Source organism: Tympanuchus pallidicinctus, unplaced genomic scaffold (genome assembly GCF_026119805.1).
Source record: "Tympanuchus pallidicinctus isolate F22 unplaced genomic scaffold, pur_lepc_1.0 scaffold4, whole genome shotgun sequence".
Lineage (NCBI taxonomy): Eukaryota > Metazoa > Chordata > Aves > Galliformes > Phasianidae > Tympanuchus > Tympanuchus pallidicinctus.
The window spans coordinates 10,696,880-10,719,495 of NW_026294758.1; the positions used below are offsets into that span (position 1 = coordinate 10,696,880).

Consider the following 22,616-nt stretch of genomic DNA (forward strand, 5'->3'; position numbering starts at 1 on the left):
GCAGGTAAATTCCACTTTAGAGGAATTGTCCCCCTCGGGATTTGCAAGGTAATGTTTGAAATGTGCCATATCATGCTGCCTGGGCCTGGTTTATATCCTGCTCTGCTGAGCTTAATGCTTCTTCTGGACCCTTGGAGAAAGGTTATGCCAATCAAATGCTCATATGAATAATTCCATGATTGCTATTCTGTGTGCGATAGCCATTTTACTTACAAATCAGTTCTCAGCAGCCCATCTCTTTGGATTTTTCTTTTTTATCTCTAATTTTAACTTCTACAGCTCGGGCACATAATGTTCAGCTGAGCACAGCATAAAAAAGGCCAGAGCCCACATAAAAATAGCATTCATATTTTTATTCTGTGGGGTTTTTTTTTTAGATATTTCATTGCATTAGTTGTTGAGAAAACAGTGAAGAAATTCTATCAATAAAGTGTGGAGTTTACTTCTATTGTACTTAAAAACCACTATGCCCTTTTCACAAGTTCAATATAAAAATGCCTCAGAGACCACAGAGGTGACAACCCTGTAGGTCCTTTTGGGGCAGGAAGAGGGAAGGGGTTGTAGCTTTATTTCCGCCCTGGCACTGGCAGTGGACCTAACTATTCCCTCAAGGTTTCCAAATCCTAAACTGAATTAAAAGCTGAGCTTTAAAAGTAGTAGCAGAACAAAAAGTTGAAAATACCTGGATCGTTTCTTCCCTGTCACTACTGATTTCTTGAGGGGAAAAAAAAAACAAAGGGCTGGTGTGAGCATGGTGAAGGGCGCATGGTTTGCGTAGAGCATGGCCCCACCTGCAGGTTTTCGTTCTCAGCAAATAATTGCCACAAAGGTTGAAGAGCCATGGTTTTCTTTCTCTCTCTCCTCTCTGTGCCTCCTGCTCTATGCATGGAGGTTAGGAAGTGAAATGCTTTTTTACCTTCCCACACACTGTGGTGTATGAGGACAAGCCACCTGTGGTTCATTACCCAAGCCTGTCCCGTGTGCTGCTCACTACCACAGAAGACATTAAAAGCGAAATACCCTTGAACTTCAGATACCCTCTAGGATATATTGATGGATAGTAAACTGCCATTAAGAGAAAAGCAGGGTACTGGACTCCACTAAGTCACTCAGGGCTGATAGCCATTGCAGCACATTCAGCATGCTTTGCAGAGCCATAATCAAATATTCTGGCCTGCGGGATCAGTACTAAAAGAGGTTAAACTGTGGAGGCTAAGCACTTGCTCTGTGTGTTTTCTTATAATTGCACTTTTCTGCCCTGCTTTCACTTGAGCTAGCTTTATTCCTATGCATTTCCTCTACTGTTTTGGTAGATGAGGAGGGGACAATGATGATACAATGGACCCTCACAGAGGAGCAGGATATGGGCCTGATAAAGAAATCAATCTTTGTATCTTTGTCTTCTAGAGAAAAAGTTGACTTTGTTGGAAATAGCTTCAAGTGCTGGTTTTGTTTTAAACTACACTGATTGTACATTTTTGTCAGAAACCTCCCTGCCTCTGCCAGGAAATGATTGAAAATCAGGTGAAATCATATATGAAACAACCAATAATAACTGCTCTTCCTTTATTGAAATTCCAAATATGTTTGGAAACATGAAAGGGACTGGCCAGCTGTTGCCCACGCTGGAGCATCAGGGAAGTTAGCTTCACAAGCTTCTCATTCCAGAAAGAGGTTTACCTGGATGATGTTTCTATGATTCTACGGATGCTTGGCTATGGAGAGACTAACAAGTTACTCCTACATGGATTTCCTCACGAATCTTTTCTTCCAAATATGAGGTCCAAAAGTGGCAGAAATATAAAATAGGCTTTCTCCCAAGACATCCTGTGAGTGGTATGACTTGCTACAAGGAACTTTGCTGCCAATTTAGTCTTGATACAGATTTATTTGAATTTTAAAATCTGATCATTCTTTTTGACCCAGACATGGAAGCAAGAAACATCAGTAACTCCAAAAAGTAGTAATTGAGCTCTGTTGAATATTGCTTCATCTTTTAAGTCGTGACAGTTACTATTAAACAGGATGGGAGATGGGAAATACTAATCATTGTGCCTGCTGTTAACATTTAAGGAAAATGAACACTAATTTCAGAAGGGTACATTTTGAGAGCTTTTAGTCTGTCCCTGCCTCAGTAGCTAAGGATGCAAGGAAAAATGGATCTTTAAGAATAAGGGAATAAATTTGTTTTTCATGTGACAAGCAAGGAGTTTCAGGCTGTCTTTAGTGATATGAAAGGTGGGCACTCACGCCACATTATCACTGCGGGATCTGTTGCATTTATTTGCTAGACTTGAGCTGATTCTCCTCTTGCTTTTAAAGCATATACTTTTTTGTACTCACTAGTGGTACAAAGAATGAAGCAAAACCAAAATTCCACTATCCCCTGGGATGTTCACAATCCCTCATGATTATTTTAATTCATGTTCATACCTTGCCTGTTTTGCTTCCTACTTATTCTTTCCCCAGGCCCTCACAGTTGTCTGTCCTAGAGTTCTCTCTTTATGAGTTTCATGGGGACTTTAACAATTGAGCTTTATCTTAAATTCCCTCTTGGTTCTTTGTCCACAGAAAAGTAGACAAAATTTTTTTCTTTCTCACTGGCCCAAATATTAGTTGTTTCACCTTTTGTAGTGAAAAAGTGCCTCTCAACTTCTTTCAACATATATCAAGTCCTTTATTGCATCCCAGATGGGTGAAAACTGCTGCGTTCCTATATTTAGAAAATCAATTCCTTTATGAAAGAAAGAAAGCAGTTTTAGCTTGGAAACCTCAGACTTTATTATACATTGCAATTTGTTCCATCTTCCTCTTTTATGTTTCTTCTACAGATTTTTTTTTTTTTTTTTTTTTTTTGAGATTTTCACTTCAAATAAGGGGTGTGCAGTTGCTTTGGAGTCATTTTTTCTGTCTAAAATATCAGTGCGGCACTGCTATCCTTTACTCACATCTCTCCCCTCCATCCACTCCTCAGCCCTCACAAAAGTTTTTTTAAGAACTACAGATACCAAAATGCACAGTTTTTATCCCAGACCTCTGAGAAATCAGGGAGGAAGAGTGATGGTTCCCTGGGCTTCAGCCTCTTCTCCCCATTGCACAGTATTTTGTACTTTTATTCCCCTCTTCTTGTGGTGATTTCCTGATCAGTACCCTTGTTAACATCTTGCCCTATGCTTCATTCTCTTCCATGCTATACTTCATTATTTGTTTTACAAACAGAGGAATACATTATTTTAATGTTCCTTAGTGGTCTTAGTCAAGGATTTAGTGTGTTCAGATACAGCCACAACAGCACCCCCAGGACTGAGATTCAGACCTCACTGACTCAGTCTGGCAGGGTGACCAGAGTGTGCATTTTGCTGCTTTTCAATATTGGTATATTAGGCTTCTAATCCATGTGATTAAGTTGTAGACCTGCAAAGCTCTGATAACATGCAAGTAGTCTCTCTAGATATTTGGAAATGCAACTTGCTTCATGTATTTGTTACCAGTGGCTTTTACTCTGGAGCTGCATAATTTGCAGTTAACAAATGGTACAGATCAGCTTCTGCTGACAGCTTAATTTAAAGCATGGGGCCAGCTCACAGTAGGCAGCTAAATAATGAAATTAAGGCTTTATTTCGGCAAATTAAGGCCTTAGTTTGGCAAATAAAGGTTTACAAGATTTACACACACACTGACTTTATTGTAATGGGATAGATAAACCCCAGAGCTCTGATGTCTATTCCCTGTGCAGCTGCGAGACATAGTTAGCCTGACCTTATCCTTCTGCCTGCTTCTACAGTGACACAGTGCACACGATGTCATTAACTGACTGTCTTGCAGGAGGGCTCAGCCAGTATTTGGATGTGCAGCTTAAACTACCGTAGGTCTCACTTCTTATCACTGAAGAACCTCCACAGTCAGAATTGGGTCTCTGTTTTGGGGAAAGCCCAAACTTTGCTGCTCCCAGGCTCTAAGCTGACTGCTGTCTGAGTGAAAATTGAGAGTCATAAACCAGCAAGCAGAAAGAAATCACCTGCACCTGTGGAGAACAGTCTTGAGGCTCCAAAGCACTTTTGCACTGAATTTCTTCTTATGTCTTGAAGAAGCAGTGTTTAGGAAGGACACTCATGAAGGAAGCAGGTAGACAGAGGAGACAGTAGATGCCTGGGACTTGGTAGAATCTTTCCCAGGAGATAAAAACTGATTGTGGGATCTGATTATGATTGCTGAAGAAGCTTGCTTGTGAGCCTGTTGCTGCAATAACAGCAAGCAGTAAATTTTCCTGCAGCCTCCACCCCTCTAGTTCTAAAATGGCTAATAATACAGGTCTCCTTTATAAATACACATTAAAATATAAAGGGTGGTTTAGTAGAATCTAGTTTGCAGGACTAAAAATCATATAGTCATTAAATGGTTGGGTTGAAACAGACCTTAAAGCCCTACCAGCCCCAAGCCCTTGCTGTGGGCTGGTTTCCTCCCACCAGCTTAGGCTGCCCGGGCCCCATCCAACCTGGCATGGAGCACCTGCAGGGATGGGGCATCTACAGCTGCTCTGGGCAGCTGTGCCTGGACTTCATTGCATTCTGAGTGAATATCTTCCTAATATGGCCTTCCTGAATGTCGTTAGGTTCTTACAGATCCGCATCTCAAAGCTGTCCAGGTCCCTTTGTATGCATCCTTTCCTGCTATCAACTGCTTCACACAGCTTTGATGACTTAATTGGATGCATAGGACCATTAGAGGGAAAATTGCAGAGATTGGTTGAAGATCAGCGTTTGTGTAGAACCAATTTTTCCAGGGACTCCCTCCACTGAAACTCTAATGCTCTTCAAAAATCATAGGAATGGGAAAGAGGTTGTGGAAATGCAAATATCCATGTGTAATATGAAAGTTTTTTTTCTGGGAAATTAAAAGTGTGATAAATTCAGACATTAGACTGTACACTGGGAGAAGGGGCTGTTCCTCAGTAAGTGAACTTTGTAGGAGACCCGACAACATGTTACCCAAGAGCACAGCTTTTGATGCCCCCTGAGCTATTGAATACATTGTTTCTTATGTCACCTTATCTAATGTTTTGTAGTTTTTTTTTCTATTGAAGTATTTTGCCTCCTCATTCCCGCTTCCACCAATTGATGTCTCACTTCTTTCTTCCATTGTCTTTTCAGCAGCTTGTGTCCAACTCCTTTCTTTGTTTGTTTGTGTGTGTTTTGTTTCAAATCAGTGACATTTAAAATATCTGTAGTAGTGAGAGTTTCCATGGAGTCAGAAGCAGCTGCAGCCAATGATGTCAGAGAGATGCAGAATGGAAGAAGAGAGAGCTTGGACAAGAGTTGCAGGGATGAAACAAGTCAGCTAAGGTAACAGTGAGGGAGGAGAGTTGTATCCTTCTTCAGGGCACATGCTTCTGTTAGCCAAAGCAGTAGACAAAGCTGGAGGTGATAACGCTTACAGATAGACATACGGGGAGTTTGGTTGGTGCTGCATGTTAGACTCAGAGAGAGCCCTACAGTTAAGGATTTATGCTTGGAGATTTATTTGGCAGCAGTTTATAGGAGATGTAAATGAAGAAGCTAAACCTGAAGGATTCAGAAATGAAGCTGATGAAGATTTAGGTGCTTCCTCCAAGTAAAGTTTTGTTGAGCTATAAGGATGTTGTCTGTCCTCAGCATTTTTGAGAAGATCTTTCATTACTTAAGGGTTCTTTCTGCAGCCAAACTGTGTGATACATGTGGGTGAGGGGAAGGAGTGGCTTTAAGTAACTTAAATAATCCTGTATGCATCCATTGTGTGAACAACCAACTACACAGACTGTGTTTTTACAGCTCCTACTTTAATGTGCCTAGTGCTGTGTATGTCCTTCTTCAGCATGTTTCAAGTTATGAGCTAAAGTTCATTCCCAGGTTTTCTGGGTCAGAATGAACACAGTGTGATAAAGCACTGCTCCTTAGCAGGATGGTATCACCTCCATTAAACCTGACCACCAAAGTATGTAAGTTCTCCTGCTCTCTCTGTGGCATTGTATCACAAACTTCAGCTGGATGACTGTAAAGAGCAAAGGGCTGATTACTCTTTACATGAAGCCTTCCAGCAGTGGCTTGTCTGCATCCAAAAACCTAGCAACCACATCAATGCATTCTCATGCCCTGGTCAGTTAACTTGGCTGCTGTAGGTCATTGAACAAATTGGCTGAACAGATGGATTCCTGATGTAAACCATCAAGGGACTCCATCACGACCAAAACTCACTGGTGTTAGACTTTAAATCAATTAGAACCAGCTCCATTGCGTAGTCTCCAGGGAGCAAGTGATGTATAATCAGTCTGCAAGGCCTCCATCTCTGCTGCACATCGCTGAGACTTCCATAATGCACAGTTTGGCAGAACTGCATGAGGGGAATTACTGAGATCAATATGCATCACAATGGAAAGCTTGACAAAGGGTTGTTCTGGCTTGTTCTGACATGGCTTGTTCTGCTGTTCTGCAGAGTACTGCAGCCCTCAGCAGAGTCTGAGCCAGTGCTTTCAGCACTACCAATTATTGGGAAAATGCAGATACTGAAATTCTCTTTTTCAGAGCAAGATGCTGCCTGTGTACCTGTGCACTGCACAGGAAGTGAAATAACTGTGTGAAGCCCATGAGCTTTTCCTGAAACACCTCAGTTTTTCACTTGTACCAACTTTGCCATGGAGGCCATGGGTCAGACTGCAGTATTTGTCTGGCTTCTACACTTCCTATAAGTATTATAAAGAGCTGGGTAATAATCCTCATTGCATTCCCCGTGATTTGCACAACACATCAAAATGATACCACTTAAAGCAAGCTTTGTCTTTTATTAATTTTTTATTTTTATTTTTAATTTGGTCAAAGAACAGTACATAAAGCAAGATTTTTCTGGCATGAATTCATGCTTTGCCAGCCAAAAAGCTAACTACAGGCTTTTTTGTTTGAACTTGCTTATGCGCTGCTTAATGTAGATGAGGAATTCGTGTCAGTGGTTGTAAAACCATGGGTTTACAGTATTTACAGAGGGATAAAGGGATTAAAGGAGCAGAGTCAGCACATTCCATTTTCCTGTCGGCCAGTCCTGCAGTCTGGGACCACTGACACTCCAGCAAGGGACTTGTGCTGCAACATGGCTGTGTCAGCCACAGCACCTCGGTGAGTGGGCAGCACCAGGGCGTCCTACTGAACTCTTGTATCATTCATTGCTCTTTAGTTATGGGCTTCATTTCACATTCCTGTCCATACAAATGTCCCGTGAAGGTAGGCCTGTCATGTTGAAAAAGATCTAACTGTCAGTTATGGTCCTGCTGATTTTTGTTACCTACAGGCAGGATTACAATATTTGCGGAACTGTACTTGATTCTTGTTAATTTGATATAAAGCATTTTCAATGTTGTTACATTCCTGACGCCCTGTTATTTTTGTTTATCAGACTGCACCAGCACTTTTTTCCTTATTTAGGTCACTACAGATAAGCAATGCAGTTACTGTAACCATTGTAGCTCTCCTAAGATAAGCTATTTTTCTTGGAGTGCCCACTCTTGGTTGTTCTTGAATACAATCTCATGTTCAAATGACTTTTGTGTACTAAGCTGCAGGACAGAGGGGGCAAAAATATATGATCTTCAGCATTCCTAGACCAAAAATGAATAGTTAGTTAGTTTGTTTGTTTTTACATGACACTTTAATCTATTCTAGTGATGGGTGGGGGGAAAGGTGAGCTGATTTAGTCTTTTGAGACGTTTGGGTTTGACATTACTGGAAACCTTGGTATGTAGTGAGCTCTTTCAAGTCAAGATCCATCTAGATGTTCATAGCAGCTGTGTTAGTTGCTGAGAACACTCACCGGGAGTCAATGGAGGATGTGACAACTGCAGTTTCAAGCAAGGAATTCTCCACAAACCTGCAAATGCTCCTGGCTTCAAGTGCACACTGTCTGCTTTAGCATTTGAGGGTATGTGCTTCCGCTAACATAAACTGAGCTGGGCCTGTGTGGAAATTTCTCCTGCATCAAAGCATTAAGAATTTATCCTAAAGGACCTGGCAAATATTCCTGTATCAGAACCTTAACAGCATAAGATTACAGAATAATCACAATTCAAAAGACAAAAGATGTTTGAAGGTAATGGCAGTATGGTGTCGTAGTGCAGTACTACTCCTTTAGGCTTTTATTTTATAGCTCAGGGTCACTTATTACCATTTTTGGCCCAGATCTGGCAAAAATTCTTAAATATTCTTAAAAAATTTGTGCTTGACATTCAGACTACAAAACTTTGCAGCATAGATGCAGAGTTTTCAGTGAAATCTATAACTTACATTTTGGTTTAGAGCTTGACTTACAGAAATCTTTATTCTCATACTTGCCATGTTCAGACTTCTTCCTATTCCTTCTGGAGGTACTGAGATAAGCACCTGCTATAGTTTAAGCACTCGCTGTTCTGTGTCATACATTTGATACAGGGCTCTGCTGGAGTCAGCAGGGGCCTTTTCCAGATAATGACAGCAGTGTTTGCTCCTTCACCTCTTGTTATATTTCTTCCTTCAGGTACCAAGATTGTCTTAAACTTGTCTGATTAATAACTGTTTTTAACCTTTCCTCACAGGAGTGTTTGCATTTGGACTTTTTGCCACTGACATATTTGTAAATGCTGGCCAGGTTGTGACTGGGAACTTGGCTCCATACTTCCTGACTGTGTGTAAACCCAACTACACTGGAAATGACTGTCGGACCCATCACCAGTTCATCAACAATGGCAACATCTGCACTGGGGATGTGGAGGTGATTGAAAAGGCCAGGAGATCCTTTCCATCCAAACATGCTGCTTTAAGCATCTACTCAGCTTTATATGCCACGGTGAGTAGAGAGGATGATTGCTGACTCGTAGGAGAGTCAGCATCATACATCCAAATGGAGTCACACAGTGTATTTTTGAAGGAAAAGAGGTTTGTTTCAGGAATAGCTTTCCTCTTCATCCATTCAAGAATCCCCTTCCCTCTCTGTTGTACTAGTAATAATAAAAGCAAACCAAGTTCTCATTGCTTCTGTAGCACCATGTAATTAGAGGCATGAGCTTTTAATTTCATTTTTGCTGCTGATTTTCTCAGATGCCTTCAAGTAACTTCAATTAACTTAATCAGAAATTTCTTCCCCCTGTAGCCAGACCCAAATGAGTGGCAGTCTCTCTATAGGTCATCTGAATTTGAGAAAAATCTTGACAGGTTATTTACTGAATATTTTACCCTTTCGTAGCAAGTGATAAAACATCCCGTTATTGCTATGTAAAGAAGAGGCCACCCACTGTTTCATTTACTTTCTGTTTCCATTGAATTTTGTGTGAATAATGACTGATACATCAACTGTTAACTCCTTTGATCAGGAATTGTTGGAAAGTATTTGCAAAGCTCATAATATTTTGCATGCAATACTTCCGAGCAATACAAACTATGCGTGAAATAGAGTTCCCAGCAGACTTTGCAGTGTTAGAGAAGCTGTTTTCATTATGATTGTGGGCATGGTGGTGATTGGCTAATGGTTGGATTAGATAATCTTTGTGGTCTTTTCCAACAGCAGTGATTCTGTGATTCCATGGTGGATATTAGGATGGCTGCTTCAGGATTCAGATTGGGTATGCCTTCCATGGACTTTGGTTTCTAGGAAGGCACATCTTCTGGGAACGGCTGATTTCAGCTGAAGGAGAGTACTACTTTTCCATCCTGAGTTTAAGTCTCCAGCAGTTCAGTGTTTCTTAGCCCTAGGCTGTGAAACACCTGGGTTGCTTTCTCCTTGGTACTAGAGGGAAGCGAATGGCACCAAGGGGGATGATTGCCTTCAGCCCTTGTGGGACAGCTGCATAAATAAGAGAGGCCTGCATCAGATGCTTAAGGTCTAAGGCATAACTCTTTCTGAGCCACAAGTTTTCAGTCTGCAGTACAATTTTAGCCCATACTGCCATACAGTATGGGTGCTTGAGAGCATCCTCCAGCACTAAAGGTGCTGTCACTGATTCTCAAGAATCCTTTAGAGACATTTCTGTACTGAATTGTTCATTACTTTGCTAGTGACAGTGCTCCCATTGTAGTTGGTTTGGCTTTGTGTTGTTCTTTTCCATAATGTGGGTTTTATAATTAATCAAATAGGCTTTTTTTTTTTTTTTTTTTTACTTGTCTCCTGCCAAATAAGCTGAGAACCCAAAATATGATTCTTTTAATTCCTTCAGGCACAGATGAAATTTGTATGCCTAAAGCAGGGGAAGTGTAAAAACAAACAAAAAACAACAAAGAAAAGTCAAACAGCAGCACTGGATTCCATGCTTACATCAGAACTGGAATTATATCTAATGCAATTTTATTAGTCTTCCAAGTAAGCCCTCCCAGGTAGGGTTGTCTCAATACATAGTGCAAACTGCTGTATAATTAGTAATGTGTGCTTCTAAGGACATTACTCAAGAGAAGATGACATGTTAGAAATATTCCTTAGTTTTTGAACATTTCTGACCCCCCCCAAAAAAGGGAAGAAAATAAAATGTCAAGTTGCATATAGGTATCCTGGTTAGGCACTCTGAGAAAGGTCATAGGAGAATCAGCTACAAGGGCATCCAGCAAGTGATATTCAACCTGAACACATAAAATTAAAGTATTTCACTGCATTTAAATGATCTCTTATTGTAGCCTCTTGCTAATTCTCCTGTTTGTTTTTTCTGAAGTGAGAGCAAGCAATGAGAGCTTTTGTACAATCACAGGATGGTCTCTGTGGCTAAAGGCTACAACAAGGCAGTCTTGTCAACATTTTGCTAGTATTTTTAGGATTCTTAAGCTAGGCACTGACCTAGCAGTATCCACAAACAACTCCTTCTGTCATTTCCATCTGACTAGAAGACTCCACCTCATGATGGTTGTCACAACCTAGACAACACTAGAGTGATGCAATATCCTGGACAGTAAACTTGCAGAACTGGGCTGAAATTGTAATCTTTCCAGGGAAAATAAATCTCCCTCACTTCTACATCAGGACTAGGCAGACTCCTCCACTCAGCCTTCCTCGGCACAGATACACCATATGTTATAAATATATGTGAGCATACATTTACATACGTGTATAAATACAGGCATATATAAAAATGTCTGTCTATTTTAAACTTGCAAATGAAAAAAAAATTCTTGGCTATCTATGCTTTGGTCTGTCTGAAAATATATGGGAGATGCGGGATGAATGCTACTATCACACATTGCACATTGCTAAATACATCATTTGAGAGTGCTGATAAATACACTAAGGAAGCTGAATAAATTATATAGATAAAGCATATGTTAATTATTTTTGTATATCAATTTTCTCCTTTCCTCACATCTTTTTATATTCATTTCCTCTTCCCCTCTCTCCCCATACACACACATCAAACAACTCATTTTCACATGTAGTGTTTTGTAAATAATTTTACCTCATAGATAGTAGTCCAGGGAATTTATCAAACACCCTATAGCGTGTAGGAAATCAAATTCAAGCAATTTTCTCTGAGATTTTGGGCCCTTACATAAGGCTTTGAAAAACTGAAGGGGCAAACATATTGTGAGAATCTTCAAAAAGTGTCTTTGCATTAGGGACTAAAGCAATAAAGCTAAAGCCACACTGATCCCAAGTTTTGACCAAAATGAAGAATCTCACCCAGTAATTTCCAAGCTCATTTGATTATCTGTGGATGAACTGGAGCACAGATCCAGAAAAAACAGCCTGTCTCGTTTAAAACCCTCCTTGTGATAGAGAATCTATCGCTTCCCTTGGCAGTCTGTTTTCATGGTTAATTATCTTCATTGCTAAAAATGTTCTCTTTACTACAAGTTTATGTTTTCCTGCCAAGATGTGTGAATCTTGAGTGCTTTAGGTGACATCCCATCTGTAGTAATGAAATTCCTACATTTGTGAGGGAGTCCTGCATCACATTCTGGTTGCCAAATTGGAGAAAAATGGATTTGCAGGATGGACTACTCACTGGATAAGGAATTGGTTGGATGGTCACACTTTGATAGTTGCGTTCAATGGCTCAGTGTCCAAGTGGAGACCAGTAATGAGTGGCATTCCTCAGAGATCAGTGCTGGGACCAGTGTTATTTAACATCCTTGTAGGCAACACAGACAGTGGGATTGAGTACACCCTCAGTGAAACTGCAGATGACACAAACTGAGTGGTACAGTAGACATACTAGAGAGAAGAAATTCCAGAGGGACCTGGACAGGCTTGAGAAGTGGGACCATGCCAACCTTATGAAGTTCATTGAGGCCAAGTGCAAGGTCCTGAACCTGGGTCAGGGCAATCCCAAGCACAAATACAAGCTGGAAGGAGAATGGCTCTGAGAAAAAGGATTTGGAGGTTTTGGCTGATGAAGGACTCAACATGAGCTGGCAATGCACACTTGCAGCACAGAAGGCCTTGTGGCGTGCATCAAGAGAAGCGTGACCAGCAGGTTGAGAGAGGTGATTTTGCCCCTCTACTCTGCTCTCGTGAGACCCCACCTGGTGTTCTGCATCCAATTCTGGGGCCCCAACACAAGGACATCAAGCTGTTGGAGTGGGTTCAGAGGAAGGGCACAAAGATGATCAGAGGACTGGAGCACCTCCCCTACAAAGACAGTCTGAAAGAGCTGGGGCTGGAGAAGGCACAGGGGTACCTTATAACACCTTTCCTGTACCTGAAGGGGGCCTACAGGAAATCTGGGAAGGGTCTTCTTATAAGGGCAGGTAGTGAGCAACCTGAACTAGTGGGAGGTGTCCCTGCCTGTAACAGGGGAATTGGAACTAGATGATCTTAAAGGTCCATTCCAACCCGAAGAGTTCTATGATTTTGGCATGAGTAAGCTAAACATCATTTCATCTCTTAGCCTTAAGAAAATAAGCAGGGATGAATTGATCTCTCTAGCTGGAGATTGCAGCTGTCACAGCAGGGCTGCATTCTTGCTTTAAGGAAGTAATTATTTTCCTTTGGATGTTGTAAATTGCAGCAGTGCTTTGGTGGGGAATTAGAAAGCAATCTTTGAATTGCTCATTTGAAGTGGCCTCTGCGGGAAGAAAATGCACAGGGTGAAAGGATGGGGCAGTAATTATTCACACAGTGGCTCTTCACTTAAATAATATTTTTTCCCTATTGTTTCCAAAGAAAAGCTTTAACGTGAGTTTCAGTGCTGGTCAGGCTCAGCTCAAGCTACCGGCAAAACTGGGGCAAGATTGCCACCTAGTGTCATTTGGTAGCTGTCATTTCAAGGTGTGTGCATTCCCATGTCGGATTGGAGAAACAAAGGGAGCAGGAGCCCTCAGTGTAACTTAGTCCCATCTCAGTTCTTTTATATAATGTTCCACTTCACAAATTGAATTCACATTTATCTGATGCGTTCACTAGAAGACTTCATTTCCTCAGGCAGAGATCTAGCAAATTCAGCTGTTAAAAGTTCAGTAGTGCAGTTGCTTGTCAGCTGGCAGAGTAGTTTTGTCCAGGTACGAGCAGATATACCCCACTGGTCAGTTGTTCTGCTCCTTTATGTACCAGCAGGTCAGTGCCCACATCTAAAGGTAGAATGTTGTAATGGTCTTAGGGCTAATTTGTTTAACACCAGCCAGAGAGGGGAAGCCAGCACCAGAGGCATTTGATAGACCAGATAATGAGAAAGAGGAAAAAAAGTAGGACAGGGAGAAAGTTTAAATGAAATAATACATATAGTAGAGCAGAAGAAAGGGATATATAGGAGGCAATGGACAAGGTGGCCTTGAGAAACATCATTTCAGTTTCAACGAACAGGGACACCTACAGCTCCATCAAGTACTCAGAGCCCAGTTCAGCCTGACCTAGAATGGCTACAGAGATGGGGCATCCACCAGATCTCTAGGCAATCTGTGCCAAAGCCTCACCAACCTTATTGTAAAAAAACTTCTTCTTCAGGTCCAGTGATAAATCTCCCCTCCTTTAGTTTGAACCTGTTTCCCCTTGTTATATCACAACTGACTCTGCTACAGATTCTGTCCCTTTCTTCCCTACAGCCCCTTTAGATACAGGTAGGCCTCTCTCAGGTCTCCCCAGAGCCTCCTCTTCTCCAGGCTGAACAGCCAGCTCTGTCAGCCTGCCCTTAACAAATCTTGGGCGTTCTTGTAGGTACCTGTGCTTGATGAAAATCATCTTATTGTATTGTTTTTCTCATCAGACTCAATTTGCTTATCTTCAGCATTTTGAGGCTCTGGAATTAATGACTAGCCACTGTGACACAAGTTTTTACTGTTCTGTTGTGTTTGTTTGTTTGCTTGTTTTTTTTCAAAATGCATTTAGAATAAATTATTAACTGCTTAAAACACGTCGAATTCACTAAACAACATCGTGAGCATAGTGAAACTTCGTGTGCTAGAATTATGTTTTCATAATCAACTCTGCTTTGAAAGAAACCTTTCTTTTATTCTGAATTTCATTTTGCCTTGCAGAAAGTGTCTGTAGTGGTTCCTCTTAATGCTAAGAATCTATTTCTTAACCTGACTACTGCTTAGAAGGCTATAGGTGGCATGAATATGTGCTCCACTATGTTCTCATCACAGTTCTGCAGGAATTGTTTGTCATTTACATTCAGCACATATTTGCTGCCATTTGAGCAAGTGCTTAAAAAGGTAAAGACAGTGAAACTGAGCTGTACATAATAGCTCAGAAATCCAATACATAGTAAATACAGTTGATTGGATATTTTACATCCTGAAACATCACTTTTCAGAACCTGTTTTATTTACGTGAGAGTATTCGCTGTGTTATCATAAATCTCTTCCTCCATTTCTCAAGGCTTTTATTCATGAACCGTGGATTTTGTCACATCCCTGCTGAATTATGATATGACTAGAAGGAAAAAAAAAAAAGCTTTGTGCCAAATTCCTTTTCAATTTTGGTCGTACTTCTTTCAGATGTACATCACAAGCACAATTAAAACAAAGAGCAGCAGGCTTGCCAAACCTGTCTTGTGCCTGGGCACCCTGTGTGCTGCATTCCTCACCGGGCTGAATCGTGTTTCCGAGTATCGAAACCATTGTTCAGATGTGATCGCAGGCTTCATCCTGGGAAGTGCAGTCGCCTTGTTTCTGGTAAGCCTATCAATTCTTCCCCATTCCTTTTAGAAGTATGTGTTTGAAATAAACATAATATTGCTCCTCTCCTGTGGTCTCTTGGAGCTAATTAAACCAATTGTTAGGAACTAATTCTAGCCCCTTGTCATGAGTGTGTCATCAGAGAAAACTCTAATATGAAATTAAGCTGATATTAATTAATAAGGCTAATATGATGACATTTGTGTATTCATGTGTATTTCAAGATTATTTTATTTTAACTAACTGACCATGCTTTCACATGACTTTCCCGGAAAAATGCTTTGAAAATGGTGTAGGATTTCAGTTAATGTCCAAAGAGAGGCAGAATGTTTGAGACTCGTTCCCTCACATATTGCTAAACTGCTGGCAACCTTCTATGGGCAGAAATGTAGGGTACAGAGTTTTTCTGGGGTTCTGAGCAGTAGTCTTCATTTTCCTCTTTGTTTTTGACCACAGAAGAAGTGCAATAGAAAGGAAAGTCAGGAGAAACTCCCTTGGAGACAGAACTACTTAAATAGTGAACATGGCAGTGATTGGTTAACAGTTGAACTAGATGATCTTAGTGATCTTTTCCAGCCCTGATGATTCTGTGATTTGATTGGTTCATTAGGATAATCACATGTATTAAAACATGCCATCAGTAGCCTTTCCTCAGAATCTTGGAACAGTGTCCTCCTCTAGACTTAGAGCATTACTTACTCCACTGTTGATTGTGTGGTGTGTTTTGCATGGTGAGGGATCTCTTGCTGAGGATTTACCCCACACAGTACTCAAGGTGATTCCCACTGTTACAAAAGAACAAAATGTTCATAATTCCATTTAAAAGCAATATCCTTCAAAACCATCCACTGTGTAGCTACAAACATTTTCTTTCTCTGTATACTCCACAATCACCATTCACCCAGGCTGCATCCTACTCCTTAGTCAGATCTAAAGAGCAGCAAAAAACAGCCAGCAAGGAACTTGCTGCAGGATATGCTCTGGCAGCAGATGTATGAGTTTCTACATGCCTTCTTTCCATTCTGTTCCTAAACCCTAAGCAAATATGTGTAAGGTGAGGCCTCACTGGTATCATCATGCACAACAGCAGGCCTTGTAGGATGAACATTGCAGGAGTTGTGCTGGAATTATGCAATTGTGGTGCTAAATGAGCTTGGTGCCATCCAGATGTGAGGAATGACTAGTGACTGAATGAGCTGTTTTTAATGTTTGGAATTGGAAGTCACAATCTCAAGGGATTATTTGGTTGAGACAGTGCAGCAACAACCTAATCCTAGATTTTGTGATGATAAAGCAGACATGATGGGAGTCTGCTGTATAAAACAAAAGAAAGCTGAGAAGGATTCAGCCAAGAGGATGAACCCTTTTACTAAGATACCCAGAAGGCCAACGATGACAGTCAGTGCACTGCAGCCAAATGAGACAGACAATGCCTCTACTCAAAATCCCAAGGTGAAGTTATGTGCAAAAACTTGCAGTTGAGAGACCTGGGTGGGAATTGCTGTGATTTACTTCTCTGGACAACACATGCTGACTTCATTATGTTTGTCTTCATTTTTCACATTGTGCAGGGGATATGTGTTGTCCATAACTTTAAGGGCACCCATGGAGCTCCTTCTAAACCGAAGCCTGAAGACCCACGAGGAATGCCATTAATGGCTTTTCCAAGAGTTGAAAGTCCTCTGGAGACACTGAGTGCACAGGTACTGTAAATCCGCTCACCCATACCATCACAAAGTGTATTTTCCATACGGCAGACTAAAAACTGGAGCTGGTTTCATTCCTAATACTAAGCCCACTGAACAATGAGAATATGCATCAGGGGAGATTTTTTAAAGGCATTTATCCTTTGAGCCACCAAATTCTGTAGATCTTCTTCTCCTCTTGCACATCCAGAACTTAATCAGTAGGATTTCACATGCCTTCTGTGCAATAACAGAGTTTTGATTAGAACAGTAAACTGAGAGAAAAGTAAAGATAAGTGTGTAATCACACTTAAGAATGCTTTTGGGATGTCTTAAAGATTTACTTTAAGATTTATAATCATGAGGATAACTTGCGCTGTCCAGTGAGGATAAAAATTAGATTTTTATCCTTATTACTGCTCAGTAACTTCTAAATTAAGAAATATTATACTGTTTTCTATCTAAGCCATCAAAGAAGCTAACTTTCTCTCAAGTTTGCAAAAAAAAAGCTAGTGTAATTATGATCACTGATGATGTTGTTGTTAAACAGCTAACTTTGGATAGCTTGTGTTGGCATAAATGAAACCTACCCAAAACAAACAAGCAAATGCCACCTGCCAAGAATTCCTTGGAACAAGGAGGAATTGTAGTTCATCAGTTGTCTGAAATGCCCTTGTGGAGTTTGTCCTTTAAATTGTACTTCCTGCATTAGCTGTCTGCTTGGTTTGTGGCAAGGTTAGTGCTATCTTTTTTCAAACCTTTGGCAAATTAATTGAAAATAATCATTTAAAGAAAATGGAAAAGATATTTCTAACACTTGGAAAAAATTTGCTTAATTGAATAGTCAGTTGTGATTGACTTGTAGCAAAACTCTGCTGGAAGACTTTCAAATGATTGTGCATGAAGTTTTCTCTTGGTGGACTTGCAGTCCAGAAACAAAATCCTTCTATACTGCACTGTATATGACAGAAAAGGTAAAAGCATTTACAGATTATGAAAATTTTTGTCTAGTCATCTATTTATAGCTTCTGGACTGAGAGGTGCAGGTAGGGACTGAGCCTTAACTGATGATGTGCGCTCTAATCAAGAAGGTAATTTTGTCTGATTCAGGGTATAGGTTTCTAAATGACCATACACCTAATAGGCAGGGGTTAAAAAAAGAAAGAGAAGAAAAATATGATCCTACTTTGAAGCTATTAAGAAGCTATTATAATTAATCCCTGGAGTGGCTGCTTGTTAGTGTTCCTTCTGACATAGGGAATATCCTTCTCTTGGAGATTTCTGCATCTGTCCCCACTCGTGTTTTCCTTGCATGCACACAAAACCTGCATATGCAGTGTGATTTGAGGACAAACCAGTGCTGCTACCAAGCTCCTGGACACTGGCTTCCAAGAATCAGCACTATCTGTTTTGACACAAAGAGGACTTTTGTGCATGCCTGTGTTTTGCCATACTTACTCTCCACGTAAGGTTTCTTAATGGTTTTAATGGTTTTAAGCTCTGTAAGTTGCCTAGCATTGAGCTGTAGGATCTACACACGCACTTCACACAAAGCCAAACATGTGAAATGACATTATGTTGTTTACAGTGACTTTACATTATGTTGTTTACAGTCTTAGTGACTGAGGATAGGCACATGAGATGGCGTTAGCTACGTGACTGTAAGGAGTGCTATGAACCCACACTGACGTGTGCCTCTGGACAGAATTCAGTCCAGTTCGAAAATTCCCAGGAAAAAGTGGCACCTTGTTTTGTAGAACAGCTAGTGAGTGTTCACAGCCCAGGAGCAGGGCTCAGTTCAAGCTGCCTGTCATAAGCTCGCAACAGACAGCAGTCACATTTGCAGCCATTTCTTCCTCTAAAGCACTACGCTGGTTGGGTGACAAATGTCACATCTCTGCATTTGGTGAAGGGCCTTCTCATTCATTCCACACAACATATGTAAGTGACATGTACCAGTGCTCATGTGTCTGTGTTTTCATCTTTGCAGAATCACTCTGCCTCTATGACTGAAGTGACTTGAGATGGAAGACTGGCAGCAGAAGCTATTTTTTATTACCCTCCAGTACGATACTTCAAGACACGCAGTTACTAAGTGTCAGACTGTGATGATCAGTATTATGTTATGTCTAGTTAGAAGCTAATGTTTTGTACATTTTTTTGTATGAGGAAGTGATGTAGCTTGCCCTGATTTTTTGTCAGCTTTAATATTATTATGCCAGAATTTAAAATCAAAATAGAAAAAGAAAAAAAAAAAAAAAAAAAAAAAAAAAAAAAACCCAAAACCTTTTCTTGTTTAAAGTGTGCACTGAGGAATTACATCTATGGAATTGTTGGTGTTGTTATGTGATATTTGTACACGGATTTTTTTCATTTTTGAATTAATATATCTTGAGAAAAAATTCACTTTTACCTTTTCTTACCATAACAAAGTGCTTCAACCAGCAGGTCAGATTCTGATCTTGGTAAGCTCTGAAGTAATTACATATATTTAACTCAGATGAAAATAATGGTGATCAGAAATCTAACCCAAACTAACAAGTAGTAAACATCCAGCCTTGATTCAGTGAGCTACTTAAGCAAGCCTTAGCATCACAGACTTCAGCTAGCCGTGCAGCTTCCAAACTTGGCAGATCTGATGTGTGCATAAGTATCTGACTGAATCAGAGCCTGGTTGTTCTGGTGTGAGTGATTGTGCTAGTTATTGAAGAATAACTGAAGTGGCGTATCCAGTCTGCAATATAGACAGACTGGACATGAAAATTTATAGTAGTAGCTGATAGCATGTGAGCTGACTATATCATATCCCTAGATCCTCCCCTAGGCCCAGCCTAAGCTCCCAGTGGAACCTGGCTTCAGGAACTGACTATGGGGATATACAGCCATCACTGTGGAGCGGAGGCTGCGCTGTAAGTGTGTCATAACTTCATCCTAGATTTATGAGGTAACACTGATACAAGGGAAAGGTGATGCCACATCTTCTGTGAAGTGGCATTACTGAGTGTTCAGATTGGCCTCAGCATTGAGCCAGTTGTGCCCTGACAATGTTGTTTTCACTGAGGGGCTTTGGTGAGTTTAAAAAAATAAAATAAAAAATTTAAATACCTGAACTGACACAGTCTGTAGTAGCAGCCTGCATTTTTGTAAATACTGCCATGCAGAATTTCTATCTGTACAGCTATCTCAAAATTCGGCAACACTCTTTAAGGAATAAAGAGATAATTGGGGGTTGGGGAGGCAGGGGGAGATCAAAAAGAATGCATATATCATGGTGAGAGCTGGGGCAAAGGCTTCATTACATGATGTCTCACTGTTTCTAGGCTTTTCCTGCATCTCATCCTTGTAGCATGGTGATAATTGCTGTGTGTATCCTTTAAAGAATGGAGCCTCTGTCTGTACTTTTACTGGAATGTTTACCTCACATTTCCATTTTGGTTCTTCGCTTTTTTTTGTATATTTTTTTCCAAAACAGATGGGAAAAGAAAAAAAAAAAAAAAAAAAAAAAAAAAAAAAAGTAGTGTGGTTTCTGTCTCTTCTGTATATTGCTGCACAAAGAAAACATGGGATGTCTGTTTGTGTCTTGTCATGCAGTAATTTCTCCATGTAGGTATTTTCTCATGACTCTTCTGATGTCTGGGTCAGTCTTAGGAATGTCAGGATCAGACTTGGGCCGTACAGAACCATGAGGAATCACAAGAAGTGTTCTGGGGCCTTCACTACAACTTTGATCCAAATTCCCTCAAACTGGGGAAGAACTGCTGAATAAACTTGGCTGGTTCTGCTGTCTTAGGAAGATAATGGCATTAGGGAAGATCATCAGCAAAGAATACTCCATCTGATATGCCCAGTCAGCAGCACCTCATCATGCTCCAAAGGGCTAGCAGGGGAAATGAATACTAAAATAAACCCAGTTATATTCTGTATCTCATTTTTTGCAGATGTAGTCCATGGGGTTTTTTGGGTTTTTTATTCAGAGGTACAACTTTCTCAGTGTGTCATTTACAGCAAGTTTAGGCAGCTTCTGTACAGAGATCTAACAGTGGCTTCCACAGTCTCTAGTAAAGACGTATTGCCTAAAATAAATACATTGCAATGCTGTGCTTTTCATCAGTATTGCATCACCTTAAAGTGGATGTACAGTTCTTGGGAGTACATGAAGTTTCATGCAAACCTGGCCTATGTAATGCAACTGGCAGCTGTAGCTGAGCTGCATGCTAGGGCCAAGTGATCCTGCTGGATGGCTGTGGCCTCTCTTGCTCCCCAGCCAGTACTGCCGGTGTACCCAGGACTCTTCTTGTTCCTCCTGGCTCCTTCTAGTATGTGAAAGAGAAATTAACACTGAGTAATAGCTGCTACAAGGGCCAGCAAAACTTAGAATACAAAAACTAGGTCACAGAAGAATGCCAGAAGCTACCTTGATGGCTGCTGCTCTGCCTGGCAATCACTATGTTCATATACTAATTTTTAGTAGAACAAGTGGAGTTCTATTTTAAGATGATGTCTGTGATGGGTTTTAGAAGCATTTCTAACACAATTTTGATTCTCAGAAAGGCAAAAGGAGGGGACAGCGAAGATGCCAGCATACATCCCCACACCTTCTTGAAGAATTTGCTGGCCTAGTCTTGGTGACTGAGCTAAACAGCATCACAAAACAGATCAACACACACTCATTGAATCCCATTACACGGCTTGGAATGAAAGACAAGATGTTTATGAGCAGCATCACTTTAATTACCCCCACTAGACCTGCAGCTGTTAAGCATCACAACACTATTTCATTAAGTACAACTTCCACTTTTTCAGTATACAATAAAAAGAAACAAATCTGAAGACAAATGGATGCATTTTTATTGGTGATATTCATATCAGGTTGATATAACAATGAAATGGTTCTGCTCCAGCTCCACAATTTGGCCTTAAGAATCCAACCAAAGTGCAGTGATGCTTCCTGGTCTCACCGCTCCCAGGCAATCTTCAAGTTTGGGGGCAGTTCTGCAGCACACAGCTCATCAAACTTTGACATATCCTTCACAGGAGTGCTATAGAAAGTCAGGACATCTTGTGCACTGCACATCAGGTGGAGCTGTGAGTTGGGCACAGCGTGACCAAGTTCTTCTGCAAGCTGAGCCAGGAGCCGATATTTCAACCTGTTGTCTTTCAGAGACGTCTGCTGCCAGTTGCCGGCAAGTGATGGCCCACAAATCTCCTTGACACGAGCCTCGAGGATGCTCTGTATGTCCTCTGGAGGAAAATACTTTCTGCTGCGTGGCGGGGGACAGATCAGGCTGGGTTCCTTTTTTTCTTGAGGAATTACATTGTCTTCTCCTACTTCTTTGTCCTCCTTCCTGCTGGCATTAAAGAAAAGCATTTTCAGTCACTAAAGCTGTGCCTAGACATTTAAAAATGCCTCCCAGCAGAGCCAACTGCCTGCAACGGCGGACCGTACCGCCAGCCCCAGACGCAGCCCGAAGCTCTCACCTGTGGCCGCCCCACAGCGCCCGAAGCGGCGTGCGGCCCAGCCCCATTCTCAACCGCCGTCCGACCACCAGCAGCCCTATGGCGTCCGCCATCTTGAGAAGAAGCCTCACACCCGGCCGGAAATGACGTTCTACTCTTGACCGGAAATGACGTCAGCGCCACCTCCCGCCGTGACTGACGGGAGGCGTAGTGCCGCTCCAGTGCTCTCGGCATGGTTTGTCCTGCGGGCTGCGCTGCGGCGCACGGCGCCGGGACAAGAGCCGTTTTCCCGTGTTTTGTAAGAGCGAGAAACAACGCTCGGTGCAGCGAACGTTGATCTGTCCTGGCCGTAAGTGAGTCAGTCAGAAAGAAGCTGTGTCACACGGCA

At 41.2% G+C, this 22,616-nt stretch overlaps 2 protein-coding genes across 4 annotated transcripts in view; one reads left to right on the top strand and one right to left on the bottom strand.

The window, feature by feature from the left end:
- Positions 1 to 19,056, top strand: part of PLPPR1 (phospholipid phosphatase related 1) — a 144,101-nt gene extending 125,045 nt beyond the window's left edge. For both annotated transcript variants that reach the window (XM_052700620.1, XM_052700621.1), the window contains exons 5-8: positions 8,591 to 8,841; positions 14,907 to 15,083; positions 16,658 to 16,789; positions 18,762 to 19,056. In XM_052700620.1, the coding sequence (XP_052556580.1) occupies positions 8,591 to 8,841; positions 14,907 to 15,083; positions 16,658 to 16,789; positions 18,762 to 18,794 (593 nt within the window). In that variant the 3' untranslated portion in view covers positions 18,795 to 19,056. The remainder of the gene's footprint in view (positions 1 to 8,590; positions 8,842 to 14,906; positions 15,084 to 16,657; positions 16,790 to 18,761) is intronic.
- A 2,541-nt stretch (positions 19,057 to 21,597) lies between these two features.
- On the bottom strand, positions 21,598 to 22,389 carry MRPL50 (mitochondrial ribosomal protein L50). 2 transcript variants are annotated; one of them, XM_052700627.1, is made up of 2 exons: positions 22,250 to 22,389; positions 21,598 to 22,119 (listed from the first exon to the last, which is right to left on the bottom strand). In XM_052700627.1, the coding sequence occupies exons 1-2, from the start codon at positions 22,339 to 22,341 to the stop codon at positions 21,726 to 21,728; spliced, it is 486 nt and encodes a 161-aa protein (XP_052556587.1). In that variant the 5' UTR covers positions 22,342 to 22,389; the 3' UTR covers positions 21,598 to 21,725. The 2 variants fall into 2 exon arrangements, with proteins under 2 accessions (XP_052556587.1, XP_052556588.1); XM_052700628.1 differs by having other exon boundaries at positions 21,598 to 22,116; positions 22,250 to 22,387.
- Between the last annotated feature and the right edge of the window lie 227 nt (positions 22,390 to 22,616).